Source organism: Acomys minous (assembly GCF_964271855.1).
Source record: "Acomys minous genome assembly, chromosome: 10".
Classification (NCBI taxonomy): Eukaryota; Metazoa; Chordata; class Mammalia; order Rodentia; family Muridae; genus Acomys; species Acomys minous.
This window is the reverse complement of record NC_140491.1, coordinates 95,920,536-95,947,718: the sequence shown is the minus strand read 5'-3', so window position 1 is coordinate 95,947,718 and position 27,183 is coordinate 95,920,536. Positions and strand designations below refer to the sequence as shown.

Genomic DNA, 27,183 nt, shown 5'->3' with positions numbered 1-27,183 from the left:
AGACATGGTTTTGAAGTCAAGTGGCAGGTGTTGACTGGGAGAATAAATCGGATGATTCTGTTCTGCTGAGCAGTTAGACAAAAGAGAGCTAATTTCTGTTTACATGATGTCGATGTTTCCGATGTGACGGGGACAAACTGCAAACTTTGCTGTGAGTTACTAGCCTTCAGATGATTACATTTCTTAAGTATGTTTTGACACAGCTTTGCTCAAGGAGGACACGTTAGTCCCGTAAATGGAATGAATGAGCGTGCTTTGACCGGTGTCTTTTGCTGGCTTTTGCCCTTAGGTGGCTGTGCCTGGGGCGGTGCGGAAACCTGCTCGGAGTGCTTGCTCTCGGGACCTCACTGCGCCTGGTGCTCCCAGGAGGTAAATCACTGGCTATCACCCAATTTCTAACAGCCTTTCCGAGTCAGTTACCTTCCTCGGTGAAAGCTCTCTCTCTCTCTCTCTCTCTCTCTCTCTCTCTCTCTCTCTCTCTCTCTCTCTGAGGTTGAATGAGTAAACAAGATTGAGAAAAGAGTGTGAGTGTCTGTGTACTCGTGTATTCTTTGAAAGCAACTTACTGAAGGAATGGATGGCAAATTATTATTTTTCTTAAAACGTAACAGCCTTTATTAAATCTATCTAATTCTCTAATTTAATTAAGTAAGCATTTTTTTTAATTTTTATTTTTGAGACAGGGTCTCACTACATAATACTGGCTGGCCTACAGCTCACTATGTAGACCAGGCTGGCCTGGAACTCACAAGAGATATGGCTGCCTCTCTGCCTAGCCGGTGCTGAGACTGAAGGGGTGCCAGCCATCTGGTTACTTGTCTTACTATAAAGCCTTTCTGGCTGGCTGCAGGTGTAACATTCTGTCTGCATAGTTGGTGGCCATAGAGATGGAGATACTGTCTAAAGCGAAGCAGACACGTAATGTTGATACAATGTAGTTCTAGTCCATCTGGGGCCTGAGATCCAGTGTGAGTCTGTGCTAGGTACTGCCACCATGAAGGCAAAACTATGATTCAGGCATCAGCCTGTTCTCTTTCATAGTAACGAACTAAGCGAAAACAGCAAAGCTCTGAAGCAAACCTCTAGGTCACAATATTCATTCTTTTGTGCCCCACCCCAATCAGGGTCAAATGACCCTTTCACAAGGCTCACTTAAGATCACTGGAAAACACAGATATTTACATTACGATTTATAACAGTAGCAAAATTACATTGTGAAGTATCAATGAAAATAATTTTATGGTTGAGATCACCACAAGAGGAAGAACTGAGCCAAGTGTGGTGGTTCAGTTCTCGGGAGGCAGAGGCAGGCGGATCTCTGTGAGTTTGAGGCCAGCCTGCTCTACAAAGTGAGTCCAGGCCAGCCAAGGTTACACAGAGAAAACAAACAAACAAACAAACAAACGAAAAAAGCCAAGATGAGGAACTGTATTGAAGGGTCATGGATTAGGAAAGTTGAAAATCAGAGCTTTAAGGAAACAGGCCTTATCTGGGCAGAGTGAAACGTGGGAAGCAGTGTGGGGACCATGAGGGCTATCTAACAAGACAGACCAAGGCACGGCCTGTGCTGTGATGCAGAGAGCAGCTTGTAAAGGGTTCACATTAAGAAGAGGCCCTTGGCTTTCTGGATTTTAGGTCCCACCCACTGGCAAAAACAAACAAACAAACAACAACAACAAAAAAACCTAAGTGCCAATCAAGGCTTACAGAAGCCAACGAGAGCCAAGTAGCATGCTCAAAGGGAAAGGACTCTCGATGCCTGGCTCAGAACTGGGCTGTAACTATTAAGACCTGAATTCCACATTCGTTATGTACCTGTAGAGGATTGCCTCACAGGCAAGACAGCACAAACCAGCTCACTGCCCTTCTTCAGTTTCCTAGGCCACAAATAAAATTCAAGGCAATTATACTCCTTTAAGGTCAGATATCAAATGCGGGGTTGAGAATATTCAATAAGGAACAAACCCTTATACTCTTTGGACACTGTCTAAAAGGCAAGATTGGTTTCATGGCAGAGACAAGAAACTATTGTATCGACCTAGAGTTTCCCCCCCCCTCTCCCCTCCCCTCCCCTCCCCTCCCCCATTTGTGTGTGTGTGTGTGTGTGTGTGTGTGTGTGTGTGTGCACGCGCGCGCGCGCACCCATGCACCTGGAGCTACAGCTATAGGCAGTTGTGAGTTTCTTGACACGGGTGGTGCTGGGAATTGAACTTGGGTCCCCTGGAAGAACAGCAAGCATTCTCAGCCGTTGTGCTATATATCTCTCCAGCCCACTAGAGTTTATACTTAAATTGGTTTCTTAGCACAAAAAGGCGCTTCCTAAGGTGTTGCTGAGAGTTTCAATTTTAGCCAGCTAAGTGATCGTCAAGTTCTTAGGACAATCATTTGTAGGGACCTCTCCAATAATAGAATCAGGCGGCAGTGTATCAGGGGTGGTGGAGAGCTGTGGTCATCCGAGCAAAGGATGGACAGAGCTTGGGGTAGACACGCACTGCTTCTGCAGTTGAGACCCCTTTATTCTTTTGGCAAGGCCAGCCATTGCACGGTGTTGGGGAGGGTTCTGAGGCCTTGCCCAGCCACCGTCTGCCTTCCTGACTTCATGGGAAGCTGCAGAGTTTGGCTTACCCAGGTCACAGCTGCAAATCTGTGTAGGTCTGATTGGCAGGTAACAAATTGTATTTTCAAAAATCAATTTCAGAAGAAGCGTAACTTTCGTAGTGGGAGAAAATAGCAGGAATGGCTTAGGATCCTAAGGGGCAAGGAAAAGATATGAGCATTAGCTTGGTTCTCAGTAGGCACTAACCTGTCACATCCACGTGCACGCGTTTGTGAGTGGGCACGCGCGCGCACACACACACACACACACACACACACACACACACACACACACACACACATGAGTCCAAGGGCCTCAGGAACATCTTTGTCTAGCAGTAGCATCTGTTCTCTTCATGTCTTGGCTCCATCTTCCTATTCTAGGTGCTACAAGGTCAGAGTGGCCACATCTCTGCTGTGTCTTACACTTCCCAGCAAACTCTCTGCATGGATCTGAAGGGCTGGGACTTCCTGTAATCCCAGGCAGGATGCAGACATCTTCTCTTTCAGCCTCCAAAACCGGAGGAGGGGGGCAGGGGGGCTCTAAAAGACCTTGAACTAGAATCCTTTAAGACACTGAGCTTAGAGATCTTGAGAAGCCAATTTCGGTGATGTGATGCTGTAATCGAAGGGAACACATCAGCACATAAAACCAGCGGAGTGCCAGGCTGGGAGATGCCAGGCGTCCCACCCTTTAGGAATCCACAGGAAACACCTCAACAGGTTTGGTGACAGACACACAATGCATCACAGCCCTAGCGAGTCCAGGAACCAGCCACTCATCCCGAACAAATACATTCACAGGAAAAGGTCAACTTTGGGGACTCCGCCATTTAAAAGATTCACTCAGGTCACTGAAGAAACTTCACGATGTGGGTTTTAAAAAAGAAAAAAAAAACCTGTTAGATGAATTCGACTGAATATAATAATACTTTTGAAAAAGAGGCTTCCGTTTTATTTTTTAAGTTGCTGTCTAAATTCTCCATTTATTCTGCTGTCACATAACTCCGTCTGCCAATCACCACCTGTCATGTGGCGGTACGATGTACCTTGACTTACTTGTCTCCCAAAATGCATTTAAAAAAATTAATGTCTGGAATCTTACAAAGAAATGCAGGTTGGTCTTTTCATTTTTATTTTATTTTTCTCTCCTTTTAGAATTTCACCCACGTCTCTGGAGCTGGCGAAAGGTGTGACACCCCAGCAAATCTTTTAGCCAAAGGATGTCAATTGCCATTCATTGAAAACCCCGTCTCCCAAGTAGAAATACTTCAAAATAAGCCTGTCAGCGTAGGCCGACAGAAAAATAGTTCTGACATTGTTCAGATTGCTCCTCAAAGCTTGGCTTTAAAACTGAGACCAGGTATGATATGATTTCCCAGCACTGTGTCTGTGACTTGCTATGGGCTAATAGCTCTGGCACCCTATCACACATCATTGGTTAATTGGGATTTGCATTCCCCAGTCTGAAGGAAACTAGGAAGCATTAACATGTCTCTTCATTGTACTACAAATACTGAAGACATCTTCTCTGAGGTGACCATCCGAATTACTCAAATATTGACGACATTACTGTACATTTCTCTTTTCCTTATTTCTTTCTTAATTTCTTCCTTTCTTTTTTAAAGACAGGGTTTTTCTGTGTAGCTTTGGCTGTCCTGGAACTCGCTCTGTAGACCAGCCTGGCTCAAACTCAAAGAGATCCTTTTGCCTCTGCCTCCCAAGTGCTGGGATCAAAGGCATGCACCACCACTGCCTGGCTACTGCATATTTCTTTAAGGACTGAAATGTAAATTTAACCTCTCCTTTTTGGGGGGTCACCTTTTCCAAGACCACACATGCGCGCGCGCGCGCGCACACGCACACACACACACACACACACACACACACACACACACAAATGCAGCTTATCTTCCATCTAAATGGATGCTACTTCTCTCAAGGAGATATAAAATGTCCCAACATACACCTCCATCAGTTCTTCAAAACACATGGCTGAGAGATTTGCATGGATGTTTTCATTTGTAAATGTTACCAGAGAGTTTGTGAGATTGCATGCATCTTAATAAGATCACAGTGCAATAAAGTAGCTGGCTAGCTAAAGATTGGCTAGTTACAAATCACTTTTAAGTTTATGGAGTTGCCTTTCTCATGGGGCATTGCAGGTGGTGAGCAGACTCTGCAAGTACAGGTCCGCCAGACGGAAGATTACCCAGTAGATCTGTATTACCTCATGGACCTCTCGGCTTCCATGGATGACGACCTCAATACAATCAAAGAGCTGGGTTCCCGGCTTGCCAAGGAGATGTCTAAACTAACCAGCAACTTTAGACTGGGCTTTGGTTCTTTTGTGGAAAAGCCCGTTTCTCCTTTTATGAAAACAACACCAGAGGAAATCACCAACCCTTGCAGGTAAGCGGGTGAACTCCCTGGCATCCGTGGGCACTGGTTTCTACAGATGTAATCCACACGCCTGAGCTGCCATGCCAGCGGCTTGTTAACACGCTGGCATTCTGTCTCACGTTTGCATCTCAGCAATTCCCTGTGGCCTAGGTAGTTTCCAGCCGGGGTGGGGTCATTATAGCCCCATGGATCTAGCCTGCAGACAGTGCATCATCTGCCAGGTTTGCAGGTCAGGATGTAGCCTGTGAGGTTTCCTGTTTGTGGGTAAGGAGAGTTTGCCTTTCACCTTGCCTTTCACCACTGGCTGTACCAGACACACATACCAACCAGTCCCTCAGAGATCCTCAGACCCCAGTGACTACCACTTCCTGTGGCTATTTGACACTTACCTTCATTTTCCCCCCTAAGTCTTTCTAACAAAATAACAGTTCTTGCACCTTCCTCTGACGCACTTTGGGAAATGTGGCTTTGGCTCATCACTGAGAGAAGTAGCCTTCACTGCAATTTAATTCAACAGGAAATGAGGCAGTGACTCTATTATAATATGCTATAATCAGCCATTAAAACCATGTATTATGCAGGTGACGGTCAAGGGCAAATTGCTTTATGATGGCTTACCTGTACAGTCAGTGACATATTCAGAATCAAATTATTTAATATTCTTCTACTGAAAAAAAAAAAGAGCTACCGTTTGTCCTATGCCAACCTCTATGCTGAACAGTTCATATAGCTGATCTCATTCTTCCCTTGTTATGATGCTTCAGCCGGTGTTGTGTGAGTCCTGTACTCAGAGGAAATGCTAGGGAACTCTGATAGGTCAGCAATGTACCCAAGGCCACATGACTAAATAAGGATTTCTGAAGAGATCTGGCATGGTCCTTGGCCTTCGATTACAATATAACACATAGACGTACACACACACACACACACACACACACACACACACACATTTCCAAAATGTATGTTAGCATTTAATATTTTAATATACCAAAGGGAGCAGTATCTATAAGAAACAAATGGGTGTTATATCAGTTTAGAACTTTAGATAGTTTTCAAAGGCCAGGCAGTGGTGGTACACACCTTTCATGCATGCACTCAGGAGGCAGAGGCAGGCAAATCTCTGAGTTCCAGGCTAACCTGGTCTACAAGGCAAGTTTCAGGGACAGCCAGGACTACACAGTGAAACCCTATCTTGAAAAGCCAAATGAAAAAAGAAAGAAAAGAAAAGTAGTATAGTTATCTACTGTAATCTAACACAACCCAAAACAGTCTCCCGTGAAGAGAAATTCTTAACTGATTACAATTCTAGGAATTGTGTTTGGTTGCATGTAACAGAGACACTGGCTTAAAAGGAGAATTGTTTCTCTTTCTTCCACATAGAGGTGTTGGGATAAAGGCAGTACAGGGCTTTCCTGCTGTCTGCTCAGCCATTATCGGTGCTTTGGTTATCTCTTCACATCCGAGAAGGCTGCTGGGACACTAGCCATGCCTGAATTCCAGGAAGTAAGAAAAGAAGGAAGGGAAGTAGGCGGATCAATAAAGATCTAATTGGTATGCTCTAAAAAGCGCACAGCCAACAATGCCGTTTGATGAGTTTTGGGTAGTTGAATGTGGCAAAATAATCAACATACCAGGCTTGTCACCCCTCAGAAGGACTCTTCATGCGCCAGTATCGTCAACTCTGCTTCCTCGGAAGTGACAGCTTTCTAATTCTGTGGTTTAGATTCATTTTTGCCTGTTCCTGCATCTCATACAGATGTAAGAATGTGTAGTTTGTACGCTTCATATCTGGATTCTTTTGTTCAGCAAAATGCTTTCAGGTTTCTTGGTGATTTTGTTGTGCACATCAGCAGTGCGTTCCTCCTTGTTGTAACATACATAGTCCTTTATGGATCCGCTACCACTTATTCATTCTTCCACTGAGGGATTGTGGGGTTGTTCCTATGTTTGAGATGCTGTGAATAATGCTGGTGTAACCAGTTGCATATAGATCTTTACAAAGATGTGTTTATGTCTCTTAGATGCGTCTGATGTATAGGATAGATTTGCCGAATTATATAATAATTTAAATTTTTTTTCTCAAGAAACTACCAGACTCTCTTGCAAAGCAGATGTGCCACCTTTTATTTCTAAGAACTGTTTGCAGGCTTTTCCATGTGATCACATCTACAGCACCGTTAATGAATGATGGCATAAGTAGGATTCAACTTACTAAACTGTCACCTAAAAAAAAAAAAAAAAAAAGTCCTAAAACAAAACAAAACAAAACAAAACAGCCAGTCCTTTTAATCTTAGGCATTCTGATAGGTTTGTTATGCTGTCCTGCTGTTGCTTTAGTTTGTGTTTATTGATGAATGATTTGAACATCTCTTCATGTGTTTATTTGTGCTATTGTCTTGTTTTGAAAAAGATCTTTTCAAATGTTTTAACTATTTAAATATTTTTTATTATTTTAATAATATTGTTTTATAAGGGTTATTTTATTTTATGAGTTTGAGTGCATGCTGAGTGCCCTCAGAGTCCAGAAGGTGGTGTCAGAACCCCTGGGACTGGAGGTGGAGAGTGTTCTGAGCTACCGTGTGAGTGCTGGTAACTGACCCTGTGTCCTCTGCAAGAGCAGTAGTCCTCTTAACTGCTGAGCCGTCTTTCTTGGCCCTCTTTATGTATTTTGGATACAGAATCTTTGTCTAATATGCTTCTCTGATTTTTTTTTTACCAGTTTCTACCTTGTATTTTATTATACTAACAATATTTCTTTTAAAAGTTTTGATGAAGATCAGTATATCAATTTTGAATTTTATAGTTCATTTTTGTTGTTGTGATTGTTTCAAGAAACTCTGGCCTACTCTAAGGCCTAAAAAACTCTTCCATATTTTCTTATAGAAATTTTAAGGTTAAAGTTTTCATTTAGGCTTCTGGCTTTTTCTTTGGTAAAGCGAAGCACTCTGCACCTGCTAAAGTCTATGTGTAATAATGATTTGTCATAGCTCATAACCTCCAGCAACAAGTTCCAGTGCAGCCTAGTGAAGGGTAGGCCCATCAGGACCAAGGACTAAAGTGCGATTCATCCTGTCTCAGGTCAGATAAGATGTAGCAATTTGACTTACAACTGGAAAACAATGAGTATAGAATGTTACCAGGGAAATCGTTAAAAGTAATAACATTGGATGACTCACCTAAATCGGGAGGCAACATCTTGAGCTAGCAGTGAAACCTAGCTCTTATTCAAGCTCTGGAAAAACCAAAGTAGGTTAGCTCTACCATGTATGTATTTAATTTCGACATACTTCCTGCCTTGCTTTTTTTTGTTTGAGACAGGGTCTAGCACTGAAGCCAAGTCTGGCCTTGAACTTGCCATGGAGCATAGCTGGCCTTGAAATTACAGCCACCAACTTGCCTCAGCCAGAGTACTGAGATAACTGGCCAGAGCAAAGATACTTGGCTTCCATTTAATCAGTTTTTCAGTCATTCGTTTGTTTAAAAAAATTTACAGATCCTCAGGCAGTACGCTAAGTGTGGAAATATCAGGGGCGGGGGATCTGAATCCATTCCAGAAGGACTGAAGTTCTTCAGTGGACAGGCACATTGGATGACAACATGGGCTCCAGACCATGCCTAACATAGCCTTAGATGCATCATTTCTCCTCTCAGTTCACAGAGTGGTTGTAAGGATTAGGTCAGGTCATGAATAGAAGTGTTGGGCTTGACCTTGCTAAGTTCTCAATAAATACCAGGGGCCATTAGTAGCCACTGAGCACGACTAGATGAGGCCACAGCACTGCACAGGGTACAGCTCGTAGGAACCTAAGGATGATCATGCATTCGGTCTCCTGAAAGGGCTATATATCTTGCTGGCTAAAGCTGCTTCTTTATTTCTTCCTGGAAACATTTATCTCACATTTATCTCTCAAGTTGTATATTGAAAGTAGTTTCTAAAAAACTGCAATACTTCATTTTTTCTTTCCATTATATCTCTAGCTCTCTAAGTTCCTCTGTCCAGCTAGCATGCCACACATACGCACAGCAATATGAAACTCGTATTTCTTTTTCTTTTCTTTTTTATTTTGAGATAGGCTTTCTCTGTGTAGCCTTAGCTGTCCTGGACTACCCTGTAGACCAGGCTGGCCTCACACTCACAGAGATCCACCTGTTTCTGCCTCACCAAATGCTGGGATTACATGGTGATGCCTGGCTTGAAAACTCTTATATCTTAATCAAAGCAAAACTTTTAAGTATAGAATAAAATGATTTTTAAGTAAGAAAACAATGAAAGATAAGAGGAAAGAGCCTAAAGAGATTTGCAACATGCAATGGCGTTTGCATTTAGTCTCTTTACCCACATATGGGGATAAGAGTGACTCTAGACTAATCAAGACAGCGAGTGAGCTCTGAACAATAAACATTCAAAGGAAGCATCAGTTTCCTTTCTCTCACTAATTCATTACCTCGTCTCTAGTTATTTCCATCTAGTGGTCTCCAAACTTTCAAATCTCAAGACTCCTTTACACACCTCATGGACCATCAAGCTAGCTCAACAGCCAAATGCACTTGCATGCAAACCTGATGGCCTCAGCTCAGTCCCTGGGCCCATGGTAGGAGACAGTAGACTCTTGAAAATTGTCCTCTGACCTCACTCGTGCACACACATCATAAAACACAAACATATGTACATATACAACAATAATATAAATAATAATTAATACCTCACCCACGTGTGGTATTGCATGATGTTAGCCCCAGCCCTCAGTTGGCAGAGCCAAGAGGACCCCAAGAATAAGGCTCATCCGACCTATAAAGAGAGGCTCTGCCGATGATGATGATGATGATGATGATGATGATGATATACCTCTAAGAGAGCTTCAGTTTATGTGGGTTAAACCTATTAATTGGTTATTTACCAGGATATAATAGAACAATAAGCATCAATTTGTTGATTTAATATTTATAAGAAATACCGCATATTATTTTATAACATTTTATTATACCATAACATGCTTTAATAAACAATATCTAATTTTCAGAACAAAAATAACCAGCAAGGTTTCTGTTCTCAAATAGAGTGATAGTTAGCCCACATGTTTGCCAATCTCTAAAGCGGCTGGTTTAATGGACGGCAACTGGGTTGCTACATCCACTCATCCACATTGTAATGTTTTTGATAGAATTCCACAAAGGGAGTCCAACCCCACACAAAAATGTATTTGTCAAAGGAGAGCCTCGCCAGACAGCTATTTCCGATGACTGTGTGCACTCCTGTACTGTTACAGTAGAGGAGGCGACGGGTGACTGTTGCAGTAAAGCATCAATGAGCAGTTCCCATTGTGTTCCACTGCAGCCCATGGATCCACTCACAGTCTGCCTGTGAGTGGGTCTTACCGCTCATGGTTCTGCAATGCGAAACTTTGGTCATTTGTAAAATATGAGCTCACTGAGTTGTTCAGATCCTCCAGGATCCATGATGTCAAAAGGCATTGCTTGTTAGTATCACCACCAGCCTCACCACATGACTGTTGATGTACTGGAAAACATTGGGAGTATTGTCAATCTCATAAGTAGCAAATGACCAATCCCCTCAAATCCAAATATTCTAGTGGCCTTGAGTTTTGCTGTTAGCAGCAAATGCCAGCATTTGTGTTCTTGGAAATGACAGTCTTGCTTTGTTCGTTGTTGAGAACGCGTCTGCCAAATATTCAAGTTAGATTAACTTAAGTTTGGCTGTCAATCATTCCTTAAGGTGAAAATGATGTTCCAGGAAAAAGGACCAATTCAGCTTAATCAGCCAGATGCTTCCTGTCGTAGTTTACAGGGCTGCAGAAATGCTTTGTGCAACTCTCCATGTGTTGGAAAAAAAAACGTGTATTCTGAGATGCACAGCTAATATATGGATGATTTGTAGTATTTCCTCAAGGACAAACAGGTGAAACCAGCATTTTGTTATGCCAAGTGCTTCCTGAGAAACCTCCATCAGGACACTCATTAGAGCTTGATGCAACTGCATAAAGAGAGGCCTCAGCCCCACTGTTGCCCTCCTATTGGCAGTGAAATGTGTGAAGAAAAAAAAACTACAACAAAAACAAACAAACAAAAACAAAACAAAGAACCCAAACAGGTAAAAAAAGAAAAGAATGGAAATCATTTCTGCCCAAAAGAGATAACTTTTGGTATATGTAAGGATAGTCTTATTTTATCAGTATTTGTTTTAAACATTAACAAAATGTACGGAGAACCTCTTTATGTTGTGGCTCATAATTATCCTGTGTCTGAAATGCACAGCCATTATTGTCTTGCCTTCAGAATTGCTCATCAGTGAGAAAAACCTCTTCTCTTAGTTTTTGTGTTTGTTTGTTTTTTGGGTTTTGTTGTTGTTGTTGTTTTTGAGATAGGGTTTCTCTGTGTAGCCTTGGCTGTCATAAACTCACTTTGTAGACCAGTTAGCCTCAAATCACAGAGATCCCCCTGCCTCTGCCTCCCTGTGTGCTGGGATTACAGGTGTGCACCACTGTGCCTGGCTCCCTTTAGTTTGGATGCTCAGAAGGTAGTATCCAAATGTGCCACTTAATAGAGACACATCTCTGAAAACACAAGGGTCTATAGCCCAGTTTCCCAACTCTGACCCACCTCTAATGTTCGGCTTTGCTCTCCCTACATGTTCCCCATCATTTAACCAGCTGCAAGAATAATATTGAATTTTCACCTATTGTCCAAAACCATAGAGTTCTCACAAGACACTAAAGTACTTGCTGCCCTGACACGAGGACCAGACTTCAGATCCCAAGACCCATGCAAAAAGCTAGCGCTGCAGTGTATGCCTGTAAACCCAGCACGGGAGAGATGGAGGTGGGATGATCTCTAGTGGTTACTAACCATCCAGTCCAGAGGTCCTGTCACACACACACACACACACACACACACACACACACACACACACACACACATACACACACACACTTGCATGAGCACTCACACACTCATGCACACACACACACACACACACACACACACACACACACACACACACACACGAGTGTCCTCTAAGAGAAGCTAGTCTAAGTGGCACAGATGCAAATTTCTCATATTCAAATCAGTGGCCAGTCCTTCTATTCCAGAAGATGCTGCAGTGGGATGCAAACCAAGAAATAGCCCCAAATTAAAAAAAAAATTCAGATTTGCCATGAATATTTAGGTCTCAGGGAAAATGCCAAGGCAAACATGACTATCCACTTCCTGTTTCATATCACCTTCACAACAACTGTGTAAACTGGGACTCTGAGACCCAGCAGAGCTTTGTGGCCCCACCTAAAGACAGGTAAGGGCTTTGTAAGTCTGTTCCAGACACATTGGCTACTGCCCTGCAGCTTCTCCAGACACTATGGGAGCAATGAGGACACACAGTGAATTACCTGCATCATTTAAAAACATTTAACTTCTTCCTTGCATCACACTTTAAATACTTCTTATATTTGAGAGTAAAAAAAAAAATGAATAAAAGTTTTAAGGTGTACATCTAAAAGATAAAACTAAAAGACGAAATACAAAGAGATTAGTAGTAAGTGAGCACATAAAACCAAAAATAAAATCTCCCAACAGAAGAATAAGCAAAGGCCATATTTGTGCCAATTAATTGAAAAGGGGTTAAAAATAAAATGCCACTAAGGATGGACAAATGCTGAGTACTGGTCATTGAAGAAAAATTAACAATAACATTCAAATGATGTCTCTAGCCAATCAATTGCCTTGCTTTTTCTCCTTTCTGTTGTGAAATGGAATGGCCTGAAACACTAACAGCAGAAATGGCAGCTGATGAAAACTATCTGAGAAGGAGCGTATTAATGTGGATCAAAAGGCAACCCAGAAAACCCCCATCAAAGAGTATTTTTCTAAGCAAAAGAATTGCATAACTTGCAAATGTGAACACAAATGGATCTCTCTACTATTTAGTTACAGAAAGATTTTTATTGTCACTTTATTTAATTGTTGATTTTTTATTTTGACAATCTCATACAATCGTGAATTGTGACCATATTCACCCCTAGTACCCTCTTAAAAACTGTCTCACAGTCGTGCAGAGCCTTCCTCTCCCCAACTAACTCCCCTCTACTTTCAAGTCTTGTGTGTGTGTGTGTGTGTGTGTGTGTGTGTGTGTGTGTGTGCGCGCGCGCATATGCGTGAAGGTCTTGTGCAAGCAGCAGTAGCTGCTGTGTGTTCGTGATGGCAGTGGCATGTCACATCTAGCCGACAACATTTCATAGTGTACCTGTGCTTTATTTTTAATAAACAAACTTAGGAAACAACCATAATGCAAATAACCAAAAACCCTGGTATTTTCATGTAATAGAATATTACTTCAAAATACAAAGAAGCAAGCCTTTAATTTATACAGCGACGTTGATGAGTCATATAGTAACAGTAGCAAGTCAGAGAAGCCAGAGAGATATCACCTATCACTTTAATGGCAGAAGCACAGCCTGAGAGATGCGATGTCAGGTCATAGTGCAAAAGCCATAGACTGCTGTTACTAATGCAAGATTCTGTCACTCAGTATAACCTGTTGATACAATTAAGAAATGTGTAAGATGCCACCAGGTTATTTATTTATTTATTTATTTATGGTTTTTCGAGACAGGGTTTCTCTGTGTAGCCTTGGCTGTCCTAGACTTGCTTTGTAGACCAGGCTGGCCTCAAACTCACAGCGATTCGCCTGCCTCTGCCTCCCGAGTGCTGGGATTAAAGGCGTGTGCCACCACTCCCAGCACCACCAGGTTTTTAAAACAAATTTTCAGCAACAGATGATGATCAACCCAACTGTGAGACAGTTCACAACCGTTAAAATTCTTTCTTACTCGCTTCCTTAGATGCTTGTGTAAAACACACATGTTCATTAGTGAACATTCGTGCTTATATTTGCTTTTATAAAAAGAAAGCATGATTCTAATGATCTCATTAATCAAGTCCCTTCTCTGTCATTGGATGACACTTGCTGCAAGTGTCTCCACACAGCTGAAACAATAGTCAAACCCTGTATGTTAGGACAGCACAGAAGAGAGAGGCTCAGAGGCAAGCGTGGGCCACATCCGTTCAACGCTCTTGCCATGTTTCCTATCCCATTGGCTGCCAGGGAGTCTAAAAACTCCCTTTGTCTGAGGGAGTGGAACAAAGATCAGGAGGGACCTTCTGTGGCCAGGGCATCTGTTCTGGCGATGGCCGTCTCAAGACACTGGCCCTGTGCCAGTCGGTGCGAGGCTCCTCAAACCAGCCTGTTCTTTCCCTTGGGAACACAGAGTCTGAACTTCTCTCTGGCATGTCTACTAACAAAAAGATGACCATCTTCATGGAGATCAATGTTCTTGTCCCAGTAAGATAGATCCCTAGTCGTGCCGTTCTGTGGCCCTATCGGTTCTCACGACTCATGGTACTGATTGATCTGCAATACACTGGGCATTTCTTCAAGATGAAGTAGGCGCCCATGAGCCTTTGTTTTAGCTAATTGACTGGTAAACACCTTTGTTTTATGTGTCTCTCAGCTTAAGGTCATCTGATTTAATCAATATTGTTGACGCATCACCATTGGACTGTAACGTCTGAAGGAAGTTTATTTCTACACAATGTACATCACAGCCTTGTGCCTAGGAACACTAAACAGCATTTCAGTGTTAGGCATGTGGCTCATTTCAAATAGTGAAATCGTCAATAAAAAGCAAGGAAAATAAAAAAAAATAAAAGCAAATGGCACTTGATAGACCATCAGAAGGTTGCTTGTTTGGCTATGCTATGTGTGCTGGGCTGAAGGAGAAGCAGGACCTCCCCTTGCTGGAACTCAGCTAGGAATTTGCATAGGGAAATGCATTTGTTTTCCTCTGTCTGCTCACATCCATGAACAAGAAAACGATACTCACACTGGATATAGACAAGTTATTCAGCTATGTAGGGAGCTGAAGGAGGATCGCATGTTCAAAACATGAATGGGCCACTCAGGGAGTTCAAACCCAGCCTTAGTTACTCAATAAGACCTTGTCTCTAGCAAAGTAACACACACACACACACACACACACACACACACACGCATACACACACACACATGCATACACACACACACACACACACACACACACACACACACACACACACGGTGATTTGGATACACTTCAGCAAGTAGGTAAATTTAAAAAATACAGAATATAAAAATAATGATGATCGAGGTCTACCTCAAGTAGTGGATATGGTAAACAGAAGCCTGAGCCGGAAGTGATGGTGCACGCCTGTGATCCTAACACTAGGGAGGCACAGACAGGTGGATCTCAGTGAGTTCGAGGCCAGCCTGGCCTACAAAGAGCATCTAAGACAACCAAAGCTTTACAGAGAAACCCCGTCTTGAGAAAACCAAACAAAAACCAAAAACAAAACCCGGAAGCCTGACTCTGATGGATGCCCCTGTTCTGGGTGTGCTGACAGACCTACGGGTTGGAGCTGCTGAGCAGAGGCCCAGGAACTGCGTGTGTTCTACAGCATCCAACCTGCTGTCCTAGGCAGTGTACCACACTCTTCCTGGGGCTCCTCCTTGCTCTCTCTCTCTCTCCATCCTTCTACACGAGTGGTTGGCAAAGCTGAGCATGCATCTGGAAGGCTTGAGACACACAGAGGGCTAAGCCCACCCATAGGATTTCAACAGAAGGTCTAAAGTAGCGTACTAGATGTTTCATTTCTACCAATGATCCGGTAGCACTCGTGGTCCAAAGAATTAACTTGGGTCTATATTATTGGCTCCATTTTTCAAGGTACAGCCTAAAGCTAAAAAGGGTTTGAGTAACCTCCACAGAGTTCCAGGCACAGCTTACAACTAGCTTTCAAACACGAATGCAGCTGAATCCTCACCTAACTCTTCCCCCTTTACTGCATTTCTTCGATGCAGGTTTCACCCTACCATGACGTTTCAAGTGCAGTTTTAGTTTCAGGCCGATCTGCCACAATGCATTCTGTCACTGTGGGGTTGGAAATACTGTTGCCTAGGTTTATGTCAACTTGACATAGCTAGAGTCATTTTAGAAGAGAAAAATCTCAACTGGAAAAAAAAAAATGCCTCGACCAGATGGGCCTATAGGCAAGTCCTGTGGTGCGTTTTCTAGCTTTATAATTGATATGTGAGAGCCTAGCTCCCTGTGTAGAGTGCCACCCCTGGACTGCTGGCCCTGGGTGCTATAAGAAAGCTGGCTGAACACGTCCTGAGAACCAAGCTGGTCATCAGCACTCCTCTGTGGCCTCTGCCTCAGTTCCTGCCTCAGGCCCCTGCCCTGAGTTCCTGCCTTGGCTTCCGTGGATGATAGCCTACAAGGTTGCTTTTGGTCATTGTCTTTTACCACAGCAATAGAAACCCTAAGACAAGAACCAAGAGCTTTGCTGTGCTCTGCCCATGGCAGATGGGGTGGGAGAGGAAGAAAGAGACTCGGTCCCTCCCTCCATGGCTAGGGGATGACTCAGACTTGATAACAGGTCAAGATATCTGAATACAAAGCAACACAAAGCAGTTGCTATCAGGTAAACCTGACTTATCAGGTAGATTTTGGTTGGTAGGCAATAGAAAGCCGTGATTACACACCCTGAATGAGGCGCTGGCACATGATCACCTGCAGCCCCCGCCCGCCCCCCAGGCTAAATCACTGGAGAAGATGGCAACCTTAACTGCAAGATTCACAGCCCAGTCACAGAGCGAGGCCTTTTAGAAAATCAATGCCTGTTTAAGGAGATGTCCCTAAGCTATCAGATCTGCTAACCACACTGGATCACATTTAAGACTGTTTTTCTGCGTTCCTTTTGTAGTAGTATTCCCTATTTCTGTTTACCTACGTTTGGATTCAAGCACATTTTGCCATTGACTGATGATGCCGAGAGATTCAATGAAATTGTGAGGAAACAGAAGATTTCTGCTAATATCGACACGCCTGAAGGTGGATTTGATGCAATTATGCAGGCTGCTGTGTGTAAGGTATGGTTGTGGGGGATGGGCATAGGGCATCAGTGCTCCATCCTGTTAGCATAAATTTTATCTTCTATTAATAAGTATACTTTGGGAATGCTAATTGTCATTCCTCTGATCATCATATGTCTACATTTGATCCTTTCCTTAAACTATAAAATGTCCATTAAATATTTAATTTAATCACATTGAAGCAGGAGATTGTCTCCTATGTCTGATATTTCAATAATCAAATAAAAGTGTCCTAACATAACAAAATTTTAGTTCAAATATCAGATTATCTGTTTTTAAATTAACTACAGTGGAAAAAAATAAAAGCGGAACATTAATAAACAAATGTAAAATGTCCGAGTTAGTATACTACACACATAATTCCCTAACTATTGGTTTTCACCTTTGCTCATGGTGAAAGTCTTGTACCTGCTAGGCAAGCGCTATAGTAAATCTACCAGTGAGTTACGTCCCCCACCCCTTGGCTTTTAGAGGCAGAGGTTCATTACATAGCACAGGATATAAACCTATTGTTTTGAACGAGTAACCTCAGGATCAGCAGTCACGCTGTCTCTGCAGCACTGTCACAACTCAGCTCCTCCTTGATGATGTGAGGAAGATTGAGAACAATCATCCTGTCTAGACATTAGTCCTTCCTGGGAAGCCCGAGGAGGTGAATGGGGCTGAAGCCCCAAGAAGGCAGAAGAAGGAACTAAGAGTTAAAAGAAGAAGGAAAGGAATACGTTACGTCAGGGCGGCCAGGATGACTTTTTGCCCAAATGCTTCCTAGACTAGTAATGGTTCCAGGAGATCTCTGCTAAGACACAGATCACAGACGATCTCAGCTAGCAGGACCCTGGTGGCATTTCAATGAGTTAGGTTTATAATTTTTAGGTGACATCATTAGAAATACATGCCTAAATGTCTGATGACATTTAAATGAAACAGACTTCCTCTATAACCGATTATCATTGCATTTAGCTTGACTTTGGAGTGGCTGTGACCTTCCTCACTACTTCCTCTTGTTTTATTTGTTCTGGCGAAGTGAGAGCTGACCAGTTAAGATCAAGAACTAGAAGTCAAGACAAACCCAACACTACTTGTGGAAGGGGTGTGTGTGTGTGTGTGTGTGTGTGTGTGTGTGTGTGTGTGTGTGTTGAAAAAAAAGCAAAAAATAAAAAGAAAAGAAAAGAAAAGAAAGAAACTCTGAAAGTTGGTCCAGGAAAAGGCAAATGCTACAGGATTTCATGTCTTTCATAAGCTATAAATCTACGTAGATAGAAAGGCTAGAGTGGACTCTCCATGCCTTGCTCAGAACCCACATGTGAGATGCTTCACAATCCTCAATTCGGGCCTGCCCGTCTCCCTGCAACCTGTGGCTTTTCTTCTCACTCCAGGAAAAGATTGGCTGGCGCAACGACTCGCTCCACCTCCTGGTTTTTGTCAGTGATGCCGATTCTCACTTCGGAATGGACAGCAAGCTGGCGGGCATTGTCATTCCCAACGATGGGCTCTGTCACTTGGACAACAGGAATGAGTACTCCATGTCAACTGTGTTGGTACGTAACTTTCACTCTCTTCAGCTTCCCAAGCCACAAGTAAGCCCCATGTGGCGACAACTGCTCTGAAGCCATATGAAGTGACTCACACTGGGTGAACACGGTGCGTTGCTTTCTGAGTTAGGACTTAGAAGTGGCTTTCTTTCACCTCACCTGCATTGCAGTTCCCCGCAGAGCCCAGGTGACCTCCACTAGGTAGGTAGTGGCCATGTGTTAAGAGCTTAAATCTGCTGTGGCACAGGTGAGCCCCGATCCTCATTAACTTATCAGAGATCCCAAGACCTACAAAAAGCAGCACTCTAGTCTCAACCATGGTCCAGATCAGAACAGTACCACTAAGGGCTTTAAAAAAATATATATCTATTTTTATTTATGTCTGAGTGTTCTATCTGCATATATACCTCCATGCCAGAAGAGGGCATCAGATCACATTCTAGATGGTTGTGAGCCAACATGTGGTTGCTGGGAATTGAACTCAGGACTTTTGGAAGAGCAGACAGTGCTCATGACCACTGAGCCATTTCCCTTTTTTGAGCATTGTTATCCCTCACTTGTGGCACAACCATGGTGCTCAAGGATGGTGCTTATTAAGACCTAGCATTTATTCTGTACTTGGAAAATGCTGGTAACATTAAAAAAACAAACAAACAAAAGCAACAGCAGCAACAAAACTTGACTTGCCAAATGAGGTAAAAAAATTTCAGAGGTCATGTGGGGCTGTGGTGGCACATGCCTTTAATCCCAGCACTCGGGAGGCAGAGGCAGGCAGATCTCTTTGAGTTTGAGGCCAGCCTGGTCTACAGAGTGAGTCCAGGACAGCCAGGGTTACAGAGAGAAATCCTGTCTCAAGAAACAAAACAAGCAAAACACATCAGAGGTCTCTGTCCCACATGGAATCATCTGATCTTCAATTGGACTCTGTGTCCAACTGATGTTTCTATTAATAGATCACAGGGCTACTGTGCTTGTCAATGTTGTGTCCTGTCCTCAAGAAACTAAATTGCCCTTTAAAACCCAGAGAGCCCTCTCTGACCTCCACTAGGTCCCAAAGCAGTCACTGCTCATTTGACCTTTATACACAGATGCCTTCGCACACATCTCTATATGGCCATGGGTTGACTTCTGTCTTTCCTCAGAGCCTGGCCTGGTTTGTAATCCTTGTTTCCTAACAGCTGGGTAGGTGCTGACAAATGTATGAGTGGAAGGTAGAACCCTCAACCTGGGAAAGTCCTATTATGCATATCTAACACAATGGGATGCATGGCTCAGGAAAGTTAAAGGACCTTTCAAAGGATGATTTACAAAGTATGCATAGGAAGGAGGGGGAAACTTGGAATTCAATGCCAATTGGGAAAAAACAAAAAACAAAAAACAACTCTACCCAAGCTCTACTAGTTCACAAATTTAGGTCATTCTTTGACCTAATTCTGGACTTCAACCTAGATTTCCTACTATCTTTGAACATTTTTCTTTTTTTTTTAAATTTTTTATTAATTTATTCTTGTTACATCTCAATGGTTATCCCATCCCTTGTATCCTCCCATTCTTCCCTCCCTCCCATTTTCCCCTTATTCCCCTCCCCTATGACTGTTCCTGAGGGGGACTTCCTCCCCGTGTATATGCTCATAGGGTATCAAGTCTCTTCTTGGTAACCTGCTATCCTTCTTCTGAGTGCCACCAGGTCTCCCCCTCCAGGGGACATGGTCAAATATGAGTCACCAGAGTTCGTGTGAAAGTCATACCCCACTCTCCACTCAACTGTGGAGAATGTCCTGTCCATTGGCTAGATCACCCAGATCTAGCCAATGAACATTTTTCTTAAAGAAAGATTTATTTATTATGTATATAATGTTCCTCCTGACTGTACACCTGCATGCCAGAAGAGGGCACCATATCTCATAGATGGTTGTGAGCCATCATGCGGTTGCTGGGAATTGAACTCATACCTCTGGAAGAACAGTCAGTGTTCTTAACCTCTGAGCCATCTCTCCAGCCTGAACATTTTTTTTTTTTAAACAAGAGTTTCTCTGCTCTGGAACTTGTTCTGTAGACCAGGCTGGACCACCACCGCATGGCTGTCTTTGAACAGTTTCATTCCCCACATACACATGGTCTCTAATTGCAATTGTTTTGTGTGAGAATCACAGTGATTATTGCCATCGTTTATTTTTTAGCCAGTAAGGCTCCAGGAAATGGGTCCCTTTGTCATTAATTTATCAAATGCCCAAATAATAGAAATCTTGGGAACAGAAAGATCATTGAGGCAACAACACCCATTACCTAATATGTCCTTCTCATTTAGTAAACATTTAGCTCAGTATTCTGAGTAAATTTCTGCACAAGCACAGAAACCATGGGCCATTCAGTTTCCCTGAGTCCTTCGGATTTTTCCATATGGTGAAAAGCCAAGCTATATTCCTGGGGCCACCAAATATGACCTGCTTCTGACTTTGAATTTTCAATATAATTATGAGCACTAAAGTAACAGATCTCACTCAAACATAAAACAGTATCCTGTGTGGGCTGTATGCTATGATCCTGGCTCCACACAAAGCAGTAGACAGGTTAGAAGGATCCGGCACTGGAGGGCCCTAGGCTTTACAGTGAAGGATGCTTAAAGTTTGGGCAACTGAAAATCAAATGGCACTGAGTGTGTCAGATGAAGGAGAAATTCCATTGTCTGGTAATATGGGGCCTGGAGAGATGGCTCAGCAGTGAAAAGCACTGACTGCTCTTCCAGAAGACATGGGTTCAATTCCCAGTGCCCATATGGCAGTTCACAACTGTCTGTAACTCCAGGGGATCCAACACCCTCATACAGATATAAATAAAAATAAATAAATCATTTAAAACAAGACCCAAATGTGACTTGGGAGGAAAAAAAAAAGCATAGTTGGTGTCATAGTTGGGAACTTTCCCTGAGTATTTAGAAAGAACACCTTTTGCTCCACTTGAACTTTGTAACTACTGATGGCCTCAGACAAAAATACTCTGGCAGTCCTGAGAACACAACAACGTACACATCAGAGAACAGAAGGCTTCTTCATCAGAGCTTTTCCTCCGCCTGGCAGGCTACAGTCACATCTATAGTCCTAGTTTAATCTGCTAGGTTCCTTTTTCCTCTACTCTTCCTCTTGCTACATTATCCACTTTTGGAATCATAGGGGAGGCAAATGTGTTTCACGTTCTCTAGACTTGGCAAGCAAATCCACCTGTAAATGTGATAGTGAATAACTTCGTTTGTTTTTAAAATTATTCACATCACTTGGAAATGAATGATTCTATGCCAGAAGGACAAAATGCTTTCAATCATACTGGGGAAAAATTTTAAAAAAAAGAAAAGAAAAGAAAAAGAAAAGGAAGAAAGAAAAAGAAAAAAAAAAGATTGTATGATCCTATATCACCAATTTATGATATTGCAAAAGCAATAAAACCAACCCTGAGAAACGGGTGTAGTAGGCCTGTCTCAGATCAGACAGTCACAGGAGTTATAGTGTGTTATTTATCAGCACTCCATCCCTTGCTCAACCTTCACGTCACCTCGTCCAATTCCAGTAAGAGGCACAAGAGCCACCTCAGACACATACATCATAGTCTACCCACTCCGCCCTCTAGTCTAACATTCCTATCAGCTGCTGAGTGGCACTTGGGGAAGATAAAATGACACAGTAGAAGTCTTGAAATAAATCCAAGGGGTCTGCTTAGACGTCATATGTCATGGTATGGCTTACCACCAGTGTCCACTCTTAGGATTTACCCGAACTTAGAAGACTTGGGACAATCCCTGAGCTGAGCCAGTAACACCGATAATGGGTATTTCCTTAGAACGACAGATAAAAATCCCTGGGAGTCCTGAACTTTCTCGACTGTGAAAGGAGCATTTTAAAATGTTACCTTCTTTTGTTACAATTATATTGTAAGCCTCTGAATCGATTTTTTTTCTTTTAGGAATATCCAACAATTGGACAACTCATTGATAAACTGGTACAAAACAATGTGCTGCTGATCTTTGCCGTCACCCAAGAACAAGTCCACTTGTATGAGGTAAGCAAGGAGGATCTGAAAGAGGCCATCAAGGAGATTATGCATCGTAAAACTCTACAGTTAACTCCGTGACTCAAAGAACATTCATTTGCTACTTAAATTTTAGATAATAAGCATAGAGGGCCAGTGGAAACTGGGGGCACACCAATAACAATAAGAAAGTTGGACATGTAAAGGGTAGATAAAAAGGAGAGTACAAATGAATGTGGATGGGGCGGGTCACTCACTGGCATTAAAACCAGCGTTTTGTCTGACCGGGCAACAGGGAACAAGCCCACTATTAGGAGAGTGAGGGCACTGACTAAATATTTGCAAGCAGGGAAAAAGTCAAATAGAGACTCAACCCAAGCTTTTGTGAGGTAGAAAGTTAAAAGAAAAACAGTTATTAATTTGGGCCAAAAAAAATACTTTCCCCCTAATACAGTTGTGCTTATAGTTCAGGTGTTCAGAAAGGAGGCACCGATGTGGAAAAGGGAGCCTTTCATTAGCTGAACTGATGCTTGCAAAACACCATATAACCTGTAAAGCACCTATGCAAATTTAGGATTTCTGCGGTCTCTTTGTAACCTAAGAAAAACAAGATGTCAAAGTTCTGGCAACTGAGATAACAGCAAGTGGCCTCTTCAAAATAGGAAGTTTCATTAAAAAATAAAAAAAAAAAGATGGGGACTTCAGAAAATGCAGGCATTAGCTGGTGCTTTATATGCAAAAATATCAAATACTTCTAAATTCGGACTCTGATTTCCCATTCCTTTTGAAAGGACCTCTTAACATGTGTGGTGGCTTTGGAGGGCAAGCTCCAATTATTTGTGAGGAGGCTTTGATTAAATGTACTCACTAGTGCGAATGGCACAGCCCAAGAACTTGCATCAGGTTCTATGGAAAGGCTCCAGCAGGAGATGTGATCTTGCATTTTTAATGAGAGGAGGGCATTGTACTCCCAGGCGAGAGCACCTTGTGCCGCAGACTAAGGAAGTCTCTTGCAATCAAGCTCCATCCTCAAGGCTTTAGTTTCTCGATTCACTTGATCTGGGCATATTTTTTTTTTAGGGCTCCTTAGTATGTGATACTGGTTTCCACTAGTTTTAAGTAGTAGAGTTGCAGTAAAGATGGATTTTTAAATACCCTCAGTACAATAGTGAGCCTATCCTGCCTTTGATCCCAAAGGCTAAAATGAGAGGGCCCAGCAGGTCACACCACCTCCTCCCCAACAGGGCTGTGGCTTAGAAACTGGAGAGGGAGCTGCACAGAACTTGCCTGCAGAAGGGAGTCTGGGGACCACGATTGATGATTATGAACATGCACTCCCATAATTCATGTCGGCAATAGTCTTTAAGACCCACGACATGTAGACGCCGCCCCCAAGCCACCATTAAGAAGACAGGGGAGGATGAAAAATGACTATGTGGCGAAACAGAATCTGTTGCATTGACGTTACTTGCGCATGGTCCCCTGTTGCAAACGAAATGATCATTTCCAAGGAAAACACCAGATTATAGCCTGCCTCTAATATAGCAGCAGGACATTTATTTTGTCTGCCTACTAATCTCATTATGAGGAGAATTTATGTTCTGTCATGATCTGTGGCCTCTGCCATCCAGGCGCCACTAAATTCAAAGGGACATTTTCAGGGAGCCACCACTCAGCAGCCCAGGACAACAGCCCTCTCTATGACTGGTGCTTTGCTGTTCTGCTTGCTTCTGGGGGCTCATCATGCCATCTGTGTTAGGGGCGCAGGAGGCAGCTTGGTCTAAAGATAATGACAGCCACATGTATGTCTTCACATAGCACTGGAGTCCAGATCTATTGTTTCATATGGTCTATGAAAACAGAAAATAGACCAATAATGGCCTGCGTTGCTTTTCAATTTAAAACTCTTAGAACATGCCTTATGTGCTCTGGAGACCCTAAGCAACATGATGTGTGAGGTAGCTGTGAAAATAAAGACCTTAAGAACCAAAGAGTCACTGGCAAATCAAGGCGGCGATAGGATAAGTTAAGTAGCAAGATCTAATGAAGATTCCAGAGGGCTTGAGTTATACCGTAAGGACAGTTCTGTGCCTGCAGGGGATGGGTGAGCTTCAATGGTGGCTCTGTCTTGCAGCATGGTAAGATTTATGTTGCCCACTCATGGGATCCAGGAAAAACGGCTGTTGTTTCAGTGAGCTGGGTAGGGTGCTTGGGCTGGCCAGGTGTGGGGGGCTGCTGCACACTGCTGTAAGGCGCTGAACAAACAATGGAAGGGATTCAGTAAGCAGTTTTCTTCTCGTTCAGAATGACTGCAGTGTGCACCCCAGACTCCAGCAAACAGACAATTAGGAGCAAACTTATTATTATGAATAGTTTCTTGTTTGGCCAATTACAGGGTTGAAAAGATAATGATAATTGGCTGAACACTAGGTAGTAGATTACATCCAAGTACTAAATACTGTTTAAAATCTAAGTTTGATTACCCAAGCTTAAAAAAAAATGTTTATATCCTCAGTCTGTCGTTTTGAAAGGTTTGCTCTTTATTAACATTAAGATAGTATCAGGCTCTTAAAGTACAACTGTCTAATTTAAGGTGCCTTTCCTTCCTAGTGAGTTAAAAGCAATTAGATCAATATTTTCACTATTCTGTCAAACCATGTTATTAATAACTGCCTCATGGTATTTACAAGGTTTTACAATATCTATGTATTTTCAAAATGTCTATGCCTGGCTGGAAGGATGCAAGGTGTGGAAAGCTAGTCACAAGGACAATTATAGGAGCTAGTGTGTATAGTGTGATGCTAAGACAACTGGTCCATCTGCAGCAGACATCTCCGGTTCAACCCCTGGCTACAGCCTCCCTCACTGATGTCCTGTGGTTACTAGGAGAGAGTGACATGTCCAAAGCATGAGCACAGAGGTGGGGACAGGTTCTTATGTCTTCAGCGGACCCGTTCCCTTCGAGACAAAAAGCTCTCAGTGACTAGATCTTTGAAGAGAATTGTACCTTTCATGTCTTCTCATTCAGGCCAAGTCTCAGTGAAATTCTTCAGTGAATATAAAAACACAATAAAAGCATCTCTCTCTTTTTTTTTTTTTCCAAAATTGGGCCAGCTATTCTAAGGGGAGAACTTGAGGATTGACGTAACAGAAACTCATCAAGGTTGGGGAATCCTGGGCACATAGAGCAGCAAGTGTGGGCCCCTGACCATGGCTAGAATGCTCTGTAACCTAAGCTGCGCCCCTTAACCTTCCATCCTGGACCCAGATGGCATGAGAGGGGGAAACAGATCGATGCCATCTGTCTCAGGACAGACCTGCTGGAGAAGGTCCACAGCCTCCCTCCCCCCTGGGCCGTGGCAGGGAAACTCTGTAGCAGCTCTCTCCTCGCATACATTAGATGAAATAATAAGTCTGAGGAGCAGCCATAACACGCCTCAAGCCTCGTGTTCTTGCACAGCCCATGACAGTCGCATCCTGTCCATGAGTTTCCATGTTTCAGGAATCAATAGCCCCGGTTTTCTTTCTCCCTTTCTCCCTTTGACTATTCTTTGAGCTAGTCACTGTGGAGAGGAGGAGAGGAGGTAAGACAAGGTTGAGAAAATAAAAATTGGGCCCCCTTGCTGTTTGTTAATTGGCTCGGTTGTTCTGTTTTCAAATGTTCTTGTCAGAAAAGATCAAAACAATTTCAGCTCAGTGGAAAGGCCTTGATCTCTCTGGCCTCAGTATTTATAAAATAAAAACGGGAAGCCTGGTAGCCTCCGTGTTTAACAGGCAATGGCCAACGCTGCAGCTGGCCATGAACTCTGACGATCTCCACGCTGATGCCAAGGTTCGCTAGCTGTACTGTGGCTGATTTTAGAACCCACTCTAAGAACTTACTCCCCACCTCCTCTCGATCTCGTGCTATAATTGGATATCCCAAACTTGGGATTTTTAATGCAAATAAAATCATCTGGGATAAAAGGCAATTTTGCAATTATGTAACATAGCCATGGAGTTAATAAATTGCTCTCAATTCAAGTGTAATGGGGAAGATTTTGATTTCTCCTTAATTGATGGTATCTGGGAACAAAGCCTGAGGAGAGTCAGCTGCCTACGCTTTCCTCATTAACAGAAACATCCCTCAGAGAGGGAGGATTCAGAAACAACCTCACGACCTCGGATTGCTGGGCATCTATGGAATCAGGCTAACTAGTAAGTGCCAACTATGTCCGACCATCAGTTGTCACTGTTGGCTAACACAGGACTCTTCTCCCCAAGAATCTGAAGGCTTGGACTTCAAAACATTAACATATGAGAATAAGAAAGAGCCAGGTTTAAATGGAGCCTTCAGGAGATTCCCCTGCTAGGTCCTCCCATATACAAACAGGAGATCTTGTCACGACACAGTCTAAATGTTTGAACATTAGCATAAGACCTAGGATGGCTCCTGGATCCCTGGGCAATGAGGCTGCAGACTGCACAGTCACATTCATTCATTCATTCATTCATTCATTCACTATCTCTTGAGCACCTCCTAGGAGCATCTCATGACCACAAGGCTAAGGTACGGTGTCTGCCTCAGGGAGCCTCACACATCATTAACAGACTTACAAGTCAATAATTGACCTGAAAATATAAGATGAGAGCATTGTAGACACAGACCCAGGG

General features: G+C 42.9%; 1 protein-coding gene across 6 annotated transcripts in view; it reads left to right on the top strand.

Annotated features, from left to right (window-relative positions):
- The window catches only part of ITGB6 (integrin subunit beta 6), a 121,177-nt gene that overhangs the window by 48,509 nt on the left and 45,485 nt on the right, over positions 1-27,183 (top strand). For all 6 annotated transcript variants that reach the window (XM_084800270.1, XM_084800269.1, XM_084800267.1 and 3 more), the window contains 6 exons: positions 290-369; positions 3,754-3,958; positions 4,761-5,007; positions 16,810-16,975; positions 18,355-18,516; positions 22,465-22,560. In XM_084800270.1, coding sequence (XP_084656396.1) covers positions 290-369; positions 3,754-3,958; positions 4,761-5,007; positions 16,810-16,975; positions 18,355-18,516; positions 22,465-22,560 — 956 coding nt within the window. The remainder of the gene's footprint in view (positions 1-289; positions 370-3,753; positions 3,959-4,760; positions 5,008-16,809; positions 16,976-18,354; positions 18,517-22,464; positions 22,561-27,183) is intronic.